The sequence below is a fragment of the Colias philodice genome, chromosome 23 (genome assembly GCF_061535455.1).
Source record: "Colias philodice isolate Cphi_HAF_F1 chromosome 23, ilColPhil1 Martin Lab GWU primary, whole genome shotgun sequence".
NCBI classification, from domain to species: domain Eukaryota; kingdom Metazoa; phylum Arthropoda; class Insecta; order Lepidoptera; family Pieridae; genus Colias; species Colias philodice.
Genome location: NC_143108.1, coordinates 5,645,077 through 5,656,446, shown reverse-complemented (window position 1 = coordinate 5,656,446; position 11,370 = coordinate 5,645,077). Strand labels below are relative to the sequence as shown.

Below are 11,370 nucleotides of genomic sequence, written 5' to 3'. Positions count from 1 at the left end.
GGGAGGATTGGAAAAATGGGAATTGAGAACATTGGCCTGGGTTGAATTAAGACAAGGATTTTGTTGGGATCTGCCAATTCCAAGGGATCTAAGGAATTTCCAAGTTTTAGAAGGATCACCATTGTCAACCGACTTAGATATATAAAGTCGTTGAGCATCCCTACACAAAGTATTGCAGCGGTTTCGAATTCGATTAAATTTTTCACGATTTATATCCGAATTAGACAACTTTAATTTAGTCTTTGCACGCGCCTTCTTCCGTAAAAGTGATTTAAGGTTGTCGGTCATCCAAGGGGCAGGCAGGTGCTTCAACTTAACTGGACGCATAGGAGCATGCGAATCATAAAGTTGAAGAATTAATGAATTAAAAAGTGACACTTTATCATTGATGGTTTCAGCAGACGAAACAACCGACCAGTCCATGTTTATTGCGTCTTCGCACAAGCGCTCAGCATTAATTTTACCGAAATTTCGTTGCAAAATAATCTTAGGTTTCGATTTAGGAAGTTTTAATTTGTAAGAAAGGAAAATAAGGTCATGAAAGGAAAACATGTCAGCTGAACGCTGTCCGTGCTCAGCGACATGCGTTGGGGAGGAAACAATGATGAGATCAAGGAGGGATGGGGTACAGTTGGGAGAGGAATGGGTAGCCTGTAAAGGGAGGATTTTAAGATTAAAGGAATCAACTAAATTTATAAGCTTATTACTACGATGATCACCCTTGAGTAAGCAGGTGTTAAAATCTCCCATAAATATAATATGATTATAAAGAGGAGAAAAGGATTCAAGGATCTGGTCGAAGGAATGGAAATAGTTAACAGAGAGGTTAGGGGAGTAGAAGACGCCTAAAAGGATTTTAGTGTTGGAAGAAGTTATTTCGACAAGGAGATGTTCAGCTGCATCGCTAGGTGGCGGCTGAGGGGAGGAGCTGACAATTGTGTAAGGAATGTGAGAACGTAAGTAAATTGCAACCCCTCCTCCGGTCCGACCCATGCGATCGTTCCTTATTAACTGAAATCCTGGAAGACTATAAGAAGAGGAAGGAAGACAGGGTTTGAGCCAGGACTCTGAAATTAATATGGCATGTACAGGATGGGAGTCAAAGGTAGCAAGGAGGTCAGGGTAGTGTGCCGGAATACTCTGAGCATTTATATGAATTACATTAAAGTTATTAGGTTGATTGGAGAATAGAGAGGAAATGCAAGGAGAAGAGGAAGTCAAACTATTAAAACTGTCGCTTTCTGAACCATTTGAAGAGAGTGAAAAAAACGCTTCGCTTTCCGTGCTATTATTTAAAGCCATGACGAAAATAATAAATAATTAATATCAAAAATAATATTCTTAAAATATATGTATATATATAATATATAGTAATAAAAAAAATATATATTAAATATAATAATAAGTCTAAGTTTAAAATCCAATAATCTAACATGACCTTTACCACCAGTTATTATATACCGAAATTAACACACTACTTGTGTAAATTACAATTCAAATGTCCAAAGCGCTAGTATCCGTGACAACTAAAAGAATATAAGAATGACACGAATTGTCATTGTCAAATGTCACAACAAATTACAAAAACAAAGGTACCTACAATAATAATTACTTGATGTGAAATTTTAATTTAAAATTACCTTAAAATTTAATAACATATACAGCTAAAATACAGCTAAAAGTTACTTGAAGAAAAGAGACGTTCACACTATTTAAAGAATCAAGAAGTTAAAGTAGTAAATACCGAAACATAGAAATATTTTGAAATGAGATATTAAATATTATAATACAGTGATAAAACAACTACCAATTTTGAGTCTAACAAGTGAAGTCAAAAAGCAATAAAAGAGTACAGAATGCAACCTACTTAGCTCTACCGAACCTCTTGGGTCTTGAATTAGGCATCTGTTTTGAGTTAGTGGAAGTAGAAGCCGAGCCAGAAGAACCCCCAGCAGCAGAAGGGATGCCATCAAGTTCAGCCATCATTGTGACCTTGTGTCTTGTTCCATCTGTGGTTTGCACAATAATATGACCGTCTCTGGTCCAGCAATTGGATACACCAAAGCGAGATCTTGCCGAAATAAAGACATCATGTCTTTCTTTGATCAGGAATTCGGATAATGTATAACCACTACCCTTCAAAGAAGTTTTTGAGAACCATATGGTGTCCCGCACAGAAACATCTTTAAACTTTATGATGATCGGTCTGGGCTTATCTGACTTCGCAGCTCCTAAACGGTGGCACCGGGATATAGCTTCTTGTTGAAAATGCGGGACTTTTAAGTGATCTGTTACAACTTTGGTTACAAGACTGGAAGGGTTTTCCTTTACTGCTTCTGGCACTCCATGGATCAGCAACATTTTTCTCCGACTTCTCATCTCCCATTTAATGTATTGGTTAGAGAGGAACTCAATTTGGGATTGTAAAGTATGAAGAGAAGATATGACAAATGAGCGAAAGCTATTGAACTCCGCCGCTAATCTTGAAGTGGGGCTGGCAGATGCAGGTTGAGGATTGTTAGTGCTGTTGACATTCTGCAGCTCTCGTTGAAATTCAGCCATTTTATCATTAAACAATGCTGCCATTTCTGCCATTGAGTGTTTGACGGATTCCATAGTGATGAGATTCAGAAATGATGGTAAGACAGTAGTGTTGAAATGTTGAAAATTTATGTAAGGAAAGTGAACTAGTGGGCAAAGGCACAAATTTAACACATAGAGGTAAGAAAACAAGTGTAATTATGTATATAAAACGAATTTAAATACAAGAGCTTTCAAAAAAAACGTGTTTCTACTTTTTGCTCCTACCCTCAAAAAAAAAGCTGAATGAAAGCTCTGTTGTTGAATAGCCGAATTTATTCGAGTGAATTTGAATTTTCTGAGCAAATAGAAACAATAAATTTGGAAAATCCAAAAGTGCACGACTCATAATGCTCATTTAATTATGAAATATAAAAAAAAAAAAAAAAATATATATTATATAGATATACAGTCTTGTAGTTTTCGTTTTTTATTAATTGCAATTAAACGACACTGAATTAATTAATCATTCGCATTCAATGACCTACAATCGTCGATTAGAATATTTAAAAAAAAAATTTAACTCAAATGATGGATTTTTTCACAAGTTATAGTGTTTTCAGGTTTCACACATGACGGACAGGAAAATTTTTTGACCTATTTCGGTGTTTTTTTCCAATTCTATTGAAGTAAATCAATTTTTAAAAAGTATGGGATTAATCTCCATTAAATTATCTCGACAATAGTATGCAAAATATCTTGATTCCGTGAACTAACAAGGCTATAATAATAAGAATAGCTGCAAAAATGAGGCGAAAAAAATTTTTCGATCGTAAAGCACTCTCTGATGCTTCGCATCATGAGTCGTGCAAAACAGGTCATATACCTAGGGATGTTATACTAAAATAACATGCAGTAGTCGTACAGGATGAACTAGTACGGGATGTACTCGTACGGGATGTACTCGTGCAGTATGATTTCGTACGGGATTAACTCGTACGCGATGTACTCGTACAAGGTTAATTCGTACGGGATGTATTCGTACGGGATTACCTCGTACGGGAATATCTCGTACGGGATGTACTTCTCCTTCGCCTTTGCACTTTTGCTATAGTGCGTAGCGGTCGAAGGCCTTGAGGTTTTTCGTGACGCTCGCCTAGCCTCTTAGCTACCTACCCTTCGTTCCAAAATCATCATCTTATTATATTTTATAGTATTATCTACGCCAACTACTCGTAAATGACTGGACCGATTTTAATAAAATTTCTGGTGTCTTCAGGTGGATTCAAGAATGGTTTAGATATAATAATTATGTCATCATCCATTTGATTTCCTCATTCATGATTAACCAATCTAGTTAGAGTTAAGATTTTCAGGTGTACAAAAAAAAAGACAAAACATATTTGTAAAGTATTTATTTCAGTATTTGTTCTTACACAATCCACATCTTCCCTCGTATATAAAATATCTATATACATAAATAGCTTCCTATGTTACATAGTATTTATTGAAATTACCTTAAAGCGATATAAGGGCCCAAACACACAGTTACATCATGCATCAGTACAACTTAAAATGCCTTAAAAATTATTTGTTTGTAAAGTAGGTTTACGATCGAGATGTTTACGTGATAACGTCTTATTGGTGACAGCGCTCGAGATGAGACGGGAGATCGGTCCGTCTCTCTCTCGTTATACCTGCGATCGCGCTCGTGAGGTTTTGGTGTGACACAAGTTTCTGAACATGTCACCCGACTAAAACGATTTTAAAAACGTTATCACGTCAAAATATCTCAAACAATCGTATATGTACCGACCCTTATATACAATTGACATTGTCCCAATATCACCAAAACTTTTTTTATAACAAAAATGGTTTCGTTTAGAAATAAACAACACCCCCAGAGTAGTCTAACGCAGTATGTGAAAATATATCAAACAGTTACGTAATTTCATGAATGATATTTATGTATTTCATCAATACTTCGAATATAAACACAGTTAAAAATATAACAATTCTCAATATTATAAGTATCATTCACGAACAAATCAGTTTGTTGAAAGGTCTTGACAGTCTTAAAAATATGATAGGAACAAAAAATATTGATAATGATCTGAAACCTTCGTCGTCTTATTTGCAAAAAAATATTTAAAATAAAGAAGTCAATATAACAATATTTTCATGCAAATTTGACGATATATTGAACTTTTTCATGTTTATGTAATACATTGTATATTACACGATAAAGACGACTGTCCGCCACCACGCATAATATGAAAAGAAGATAATAATTATAATAGGACCTCTTGTAACAAAAAAATAAAAATGTGTGCCGAGCACACGTGTCAAAAGTGAAACTTCTTTGGCAAGGTTCAAAGATACCAAAATCGTGGCCTTACTCCATGATGTGTCATGTGGTATTGCCATGACGCGACATTGAAATTTTACTCTCAACGCGCCTAAAGAAGTTTCACTTTTTCTTACTGTTGATATATACTTTCGGATTGAAAGCAAACCAATGCGGGAATATATGTTAATATTTATTATTAAATCGCCATTGTCTGTTACTTAACACTATCTCCTCTTTGTCTATGGCCCTTCCCGAAGTTACTGTCATTTTGACATAAAATAAGATTTTTTATCTGTGACAAATCAGCTGTGACAAACATATGAAGGAATTAACGCGAGTATTAGTAAATCGATATTTTCAAATATAATACACATTTAGTTTACTCACAGCCATCAAATAAAATGGTACAAAATCAAGCATGCAATTATTACAACACAAGTAAAAAAAATAACTCAAAATGCGTGGTAATATTAAAATTATGTATTTTTCTTTCTTGTACAATCTTTATCTCCTTTTTTTATTATATTTATTTATGAATATAAGCACATAAAACTGTAACACTACAAAAATTAAAATTCTAGTTTATACAGCTAATAATAATTTTTATAACAGCGCCATCTATGTTCAAATTTGTACACAATTGTACTTTTTCATTAGAACATTTTTGGCCAGGGATCTGTCACTTTAATAGTTGTCTATGTGAAATACGACAAAACCAGATTAAGGAGAACCCGCGCTTGAAGTTAAATCCTGTCTAAAGTTTTTGTGGTAAGACAGTTTAATTTGTTATAGCAACCACAGTTTGAACTATCTAATAGTTAATTTTGAACGGTAAAGAACTTAAACCTAGTACCAATAACCATAGTTTAAAATATTTCAAAGTTTCATTGAACATAATATTATCTAAAACATATATACTCGTTTATGAGTTCTATTTTCCAGACAAAAATAAAAAAAAAACAACAGAATATTCAGGGAAACTACCTAAACTACTGTTCATACCTACTTGTCAAGCTTACAATTCTAGTGCAGCCTTTAAATATTAAAAATAAAAAAAGTAGCTACTCCAAGGCAAATATCAATAAACACACATACAACGACATCTATTTAATTATTTCTTACGAACCAGCCGTTCAAAAAACCTTCTCTTTTTTTTCACCACAAACATATTTGACAAATTATTTTTGTATCTTCAATGTTTGGGAAAAAATGACAAATTGTACGTATTTTTGTGTAAAAAAAAAGTTTTATTTTAATAACAGAACCTCTTCCAAATGGTATGAAAGATTAAAACACTAGCTAACATTATTTTTGGTCTCTATAAACCGAATTTTTAAGCGGCACTCAATTTTAAGTGTAACTTATGATACACTTAAACTTAAATTTTGCATTATTTATTTATTTATTAAGCATTACATGCTTTTATTATACTAAAAACAACTAGATTCATAATCTGTTAAAAGGTCGTTAAAAATGAGATTTGTATAAAACATTCATTGAAATTAGCATCTTATTTCGTAGCAGTAATGTTCAAAGTCTATTGTATACATTCCTTATAAAACTATGCCTAATGCACACGTAAGCAGAGTTTTGCTGTGGACAATTTTGAGCATTATTGTGAGTTTAGTTGTTTCTTGCACCTTTACCAAAATCACAAAAAAAGGTTGAAAAATCTATGCATTCACTATATTTCTACACTTAAACTAAAGTGCCGTTTAAATAAGGTTTTTAATAGTAACAATCACTTCACACTACAGTACTATATTTCACTTTTTCTCCAATAGAGGCGAGTCCATATTGAACATATGTATGTTATTGCACATTTCTTGTAAACGTTGCTCGTCGTCGTAGGGCGGCACTAGTGTTATTTTCCTAATTTTGTTGTCTGTGTGCATGTCTATTACTCCCCATTGGCGGAGCAACCGGAGGCAGTTGCGTATCGCGTCTGTTGATACCGCTTCGCCTGTAAATTAATTGATTTAAAAGTAAAAAAAAAGTTTATTGACATGTTGGTGAGATTTAAGTAAAGTTTCAGACTATAGCAGTTACATTATTATTGATTCATGTTTCCAAGCAGTCTTATAGAAAAAATCCTACACAAAGTTAAAGTACTTTGAAGGACCTATGTAACATTTGGCATTGGATTATTTTGCACGCCTCATAAGCGAAGCGTTGAGGTGGGTACTACTGTCACTTCGCGCAAAACATCTGATTTTTCAAACTTAAAATGTCTTTATGTATCATACATTGCACTTGTAAGATAATACATACACACACATATTAAGAAAAAACACTATTTTTAACGTTCATGATATTTTTGATGTCATTTTTGTTATTTAAACTAGTTAAAAAACAGTTTAAAAAAGTTCTGTCTTGGACGTCCGTGTGTCTGTATGTGCGGATCCTTTTTCTTGTTAACACGATAGCGACCGAAATACTTTACTAATCGAGTCTTTTTTTTTCTCTTACGCTTGAGTATGCTCAGGAATAGAACCCTTTCATTTTTCAGGGTCTGATTCGATGTGGTTTAATTGTTATTAAATAAACAAAAATAATAATTAATAAATATTTATTAAAAAAAAATTATGAGGCGTGCACTTTTGGATTTTCCAAATTATTTTTATTTTACAAAAAAAAAATATCTGTATTATACAAAGAAATGACAAAAGAAAAAAAATCATGTTCACATGGAATTGCTTCACATTTTTATATATTACTAGCGGTCCGCCCCGGCTTCGCCCGTGGTACATGTTTACGTTTTCTCTACATAAGAACCATCCTCGTACTTCAAGGAATATAATAAAAAAAGAATTATCGAAATCGGTTCAGCCGTTCTCGAGTTATGCGCTTACCAACACATTTGCGATTCATTTTTATATATAAGATTACCACCTTTATTATAATTTTAACCTTCCCCCTTAAAAAATTAATATTTCCTCCATAGTTTATCTTATTAAATTTACCATATAACATTCTATTCTGCGTAAACTCTTCAGTTAGTCTGTCCAGCGTGTTAGTTACTATTTCCTTTTGCGATGCGGTTTTTAAGCATTTGCAGGTCGCTGAATATGCTTCCATCAACGGCCTGAGTGTTAGCAGTAGTCTACGTCTGGAAAAAAAAATGTTTTTAGTTTATGTTAAGTAGAAGTTCGAAGCAAAATACAACTGTAGAAGAAAAATATATTGCAAAACATATTCCTCGGTATGAATATGAAAAATTAAATCATGACAAACAAACAATCAAATTTATACATATAGTGAAATTGGTTGTATGTATTTATCCTTAATTGCTATATACCTCAATCGTGCTTCAATAATAAAGTTAATCACACTTTAAAAAGAACATAGAGCTTAAAATCCGGCTCGAAGGACCACTATTCCTACATTTAGTGGTCCTTCGAGCCGGATCTTAGCATAAGGAATTTAATTATCATCTTTAATATAAAAAAGTACTTTACCTCTCAGCAATGGCCTCCGGTTTCTTATTAATCCTATACTTCATATTCCTTGTGGGGTCCGGCTGTTCGTCCTCGTCGTCTTCTAAACTCTTCGCGAAACGCTGTGACCACCTTTGCTCCTCTAATACGTTTTGATTCTGTAAAACACAAAAAGATGCGTGTTAAATATATTAATATTTTGGGAAATAAAGTGGTTGTAATAGCGACTAATTACACATTAATTTGATGGTATTATTATTATTTTATTTTACTTTATTTTTTTATACATACCTCGTACTTATTTGTAATGTGTATTGTTGTGTGTCCTGGTCATCATGGTCGTACACATTTGCATATACTTGTTGCACAGTCGCACAGAAAACTGCACAGGTACATCTACACAGTTGCGCACGATGAACTGGTATAGGATGAAGTCGTACAGGATTTACTCGTACAGGTTGAACTCGTGCAGGATGAACTCGTACGGAATGAACTCATACAGGATGTCTCGTACAGGATGAATTCGTACACGATGTCTCGCACAGAATATTTCGTTCAGGATGAACTCGTACGGGATTAATCGTACGGAACTAATTCGTACGGAACTAATTCGTACGGGATTAACACGTACAGGATTAATTCGTACGGGACTATCTTGTACGGGATTAACTGGTACGGGACTATCTCGTACGGTATTGATACGTACAGGATTAATTCGTACGGGACTATCTTGTACGGGATTAACTCGTACGGGATTAATTCGTACGGGACTATTTTGTACTGGATTAACACGTACCTGATTAATTCGTACGGTATTATTTCGTACGGGATTTACTGGTACGGGATGAATTCGTACGGGACTATCTCGTACAGGATGTCTCGTACAGTCACACACACACCTGCACGGGCTGCAGCAGGTCGGTGCGCGCGATGTCGTCCAGCAGCCGCTCGCTGTGCCGCTGGCACGGCGCGCACAGGATGAACTCGTGCCCGAGCACGCCGCACAGCTGCAGTGCTCGCTCCATCAGCTCGCTGTGCCGTACTAGATCTTGGTCCGCGCCCGGCTCGCAGAGTATACTCTCTAGTGCCGTCGCTGGAAAGTACATACAAAAAAATTACACAAAATTTAAATTGGCAAACTGATAAACTTACAATACGATAGCCACACACGTAATAACGCTGTTGTATACAGGGTGTTTGATAAACTAGGCAGTCATGAAACTGATTCACATTGCATTTGATCCCCACAATGCTACAAACGCAATCAAAAGCAATTTAAAAATCGAACAAACGAATATAGCGGACAAAACTGGCCGCTTACACTTAACTTCACAATAAAAAAAGAAGCATAAAAAAGACAAACTGGTCACTAACACTTGACAGCTTCACAAAAAAAAGAAACAAACTGGTCACCTACAAAAAAAAAACGACAAATTCAAATATCGAACGCGCACTCACCAACAATAGCGGGCGCCGCGTAGTGCGCGACCACCGAGTTCGCGTAGTAGCTCAGTTCGAGCGCGGCCGCCACGCCGGGCTGCACTCGCACGCGGCCGTTCCAGCGACGCACTACGCCGCGCCCGAGCATGTCCAGCTGGAATGTGGAAATTTAGTTACATAAAGTAACTTTAGACAAAGTGATTTTTGAAGTGAAAACTTCTTTAGCGGCGTTGGGTATAAAATCTTAAACGCGCGTCAGGACACGTGACTAATTAATTGACGTGAAAGACGTGAATTAATTTCTTAATTAGCACATTGTTTAAATGTAATCAATTCTGTAGTAGATGTCCCAACTCCCAAGCATCAGAAACTCCGAAAATATTGTTTTGGAGTTTCTGGCGTATTTGCTGGTTCAACATTGTTGCTAAAGAACACCGTCCGATAAGTTGCGTATTCCTTGTAAATAATGTTAGTTGTAATCTTATAGTGATGTAGTTTTTTTTTCTCTCTTTTCCCCTAATTATCCATCTTCTAGCCCACTATACATACGCACCGCATGTCTTAGCACGGCGGGCGTGCGGCCCGCGTACCCCAGGTCGCGGCCGCCCGCCGCCAGCCGCTGCGCCCGCTGCTCCACGCAGCGCTCCAGCTGCCGCAGCGAGCAGCCCGCGCGCTGCTCCGCTAGCAGCACGTACGCTACCACGTTGGTGCACATTAGCGCCGTCGATTGGGACGCGTCTGTAATCATTTTTTTTTATGTAATCACTAATCACCAACAAAAGAGCATGAGTTCGCATTGTCGGAGACTTTACGAGCGATTTGTTGGCCTTTCAGGAATTTATACGCTTTCTTCTTCAACGTCCCCATGTCATATAACTAATATTTTCAGGACAATTGTCACACACGGCACGATCGGATCCAAATATTTGCCCCGGGTGGGAATCGAACCCACGACCTCTGGCTTGGAAGGCAGGGCCACTACCAACAAAAAAAAATCACTTAAGAGGTGTCGAGGAACACCCGAAAAGACACGCAGCACGGCTTACAACTATAGCAAAATGTGTCGTTATAACTTTTGGTCTTAATTTCGTCTAGCCCACTTTCGCACCGCGCGATAAGAAACTTCGTTCCAAAAATAATAATATTCAAATGGAAGCGTGAGAATAACAACACCTAAATTATAACTGGCTGTTCACTTGACAGACGGACAATTTTTCGTATAGTCGGCACGGCGAAAGATGATCACTATGACACTGACAGCTATTCCCTAGACACAGATTTTTTTTATTTTATTTATACATATATAGATAGTGTATTTGAATGTAACGTAATATGTGTAATAGAATATTTTATTTAGTTTTCCTTGTTTATATTGCCTTGTTTTTGCTCACCCACTTTTTGTTCTGTGTATTTCCTATATTTTAAGAGTTGCCTAGTAGAGATCGCTACCTAGCGATAAGGCCGCCTTTTGCTTGTTTTATATTATGTGTTGTGTGCTTTTGCATTTGTATTTATTTATTTCTAAGCAATAAAGAATTTTCATTCAATCTTGTAATGGTGTCACAATGAAATTAGAAACATAATATTGGAGGCGTCTAAAAATGGCATTTATTATTTTTTATG

The 11,370-nt window shown here is 35.8% G+C and overlaps 2 protein-coding genes across 5 annotated transcripts in view; both read right to left on the bottom strand.

The window, feature by feature from the left end:
• Positions 1-1,741: 1,741 nt before the first annotated feature.
• Positions 1,742-2,616, bottom strand: LOC149478064 (uncharacterized). Its single transcript, XM_089709819.1, has one exon. The coding sequence runs from the start codon at positions 2,614-2,616 to the stop codon at positions 1,864-1,866; it is 753 nt and encodes a 250-aa protein (XP_089565945.1). The 3' UTR covers positions 1,742-1,863.
• Positions 2,617-6,096: 3,480 nt separating this feature from the next.
• mino (glycerol-3-phosphate acyltransferase mino) overlaps positions 6,097-11,370 on the bottom strand; it is a 60,214-nt gene continuing 54,940 nt past the window's right edge. For all 4 annotated transcript variants that reach the window (XM_089709860.1, XM_089709859.1, XM_089709858.1 and 1 more), the window contains 6 exons: positions 10,301-10,485; positions 9,766-9,901; positions 9,207-9,400; positions 8,329-8,465; positions 7,834-7,979; positions 6,097-6,833 (listed from right to left, as the gene is read on the bottom strand). In XM_089709860.1, coding sequence (XP_089565986.1) covers positions 6,637-6,833; positions 7,834-7,979; positions 8,329-8,465; positions 9,207-9,400; positions 9,766-9,901; positions 10,301-10,485 — 995 coding nt within the window. In that variant the 3' untranslated portion in view covers positions 6,097-6,636. The remainder of the gene's footprint in view (positions 6,834-7,833; positions 7,980-8,328; positions 8,466-9,206; positions 9,401-9,765; positions 9,902-10,300; positions 10,486-11,370) is intronic.

Bases quoted from the DNA above. Each gene is read 5' to 3' on its own strand.
- LOC149478064 (XM_089709819.1), bottom strand. From the start codon at position 2,616: ATGGAATCCGTCAAACACTCAATGGCAGAAATGGCAGCATTGTTTAAT.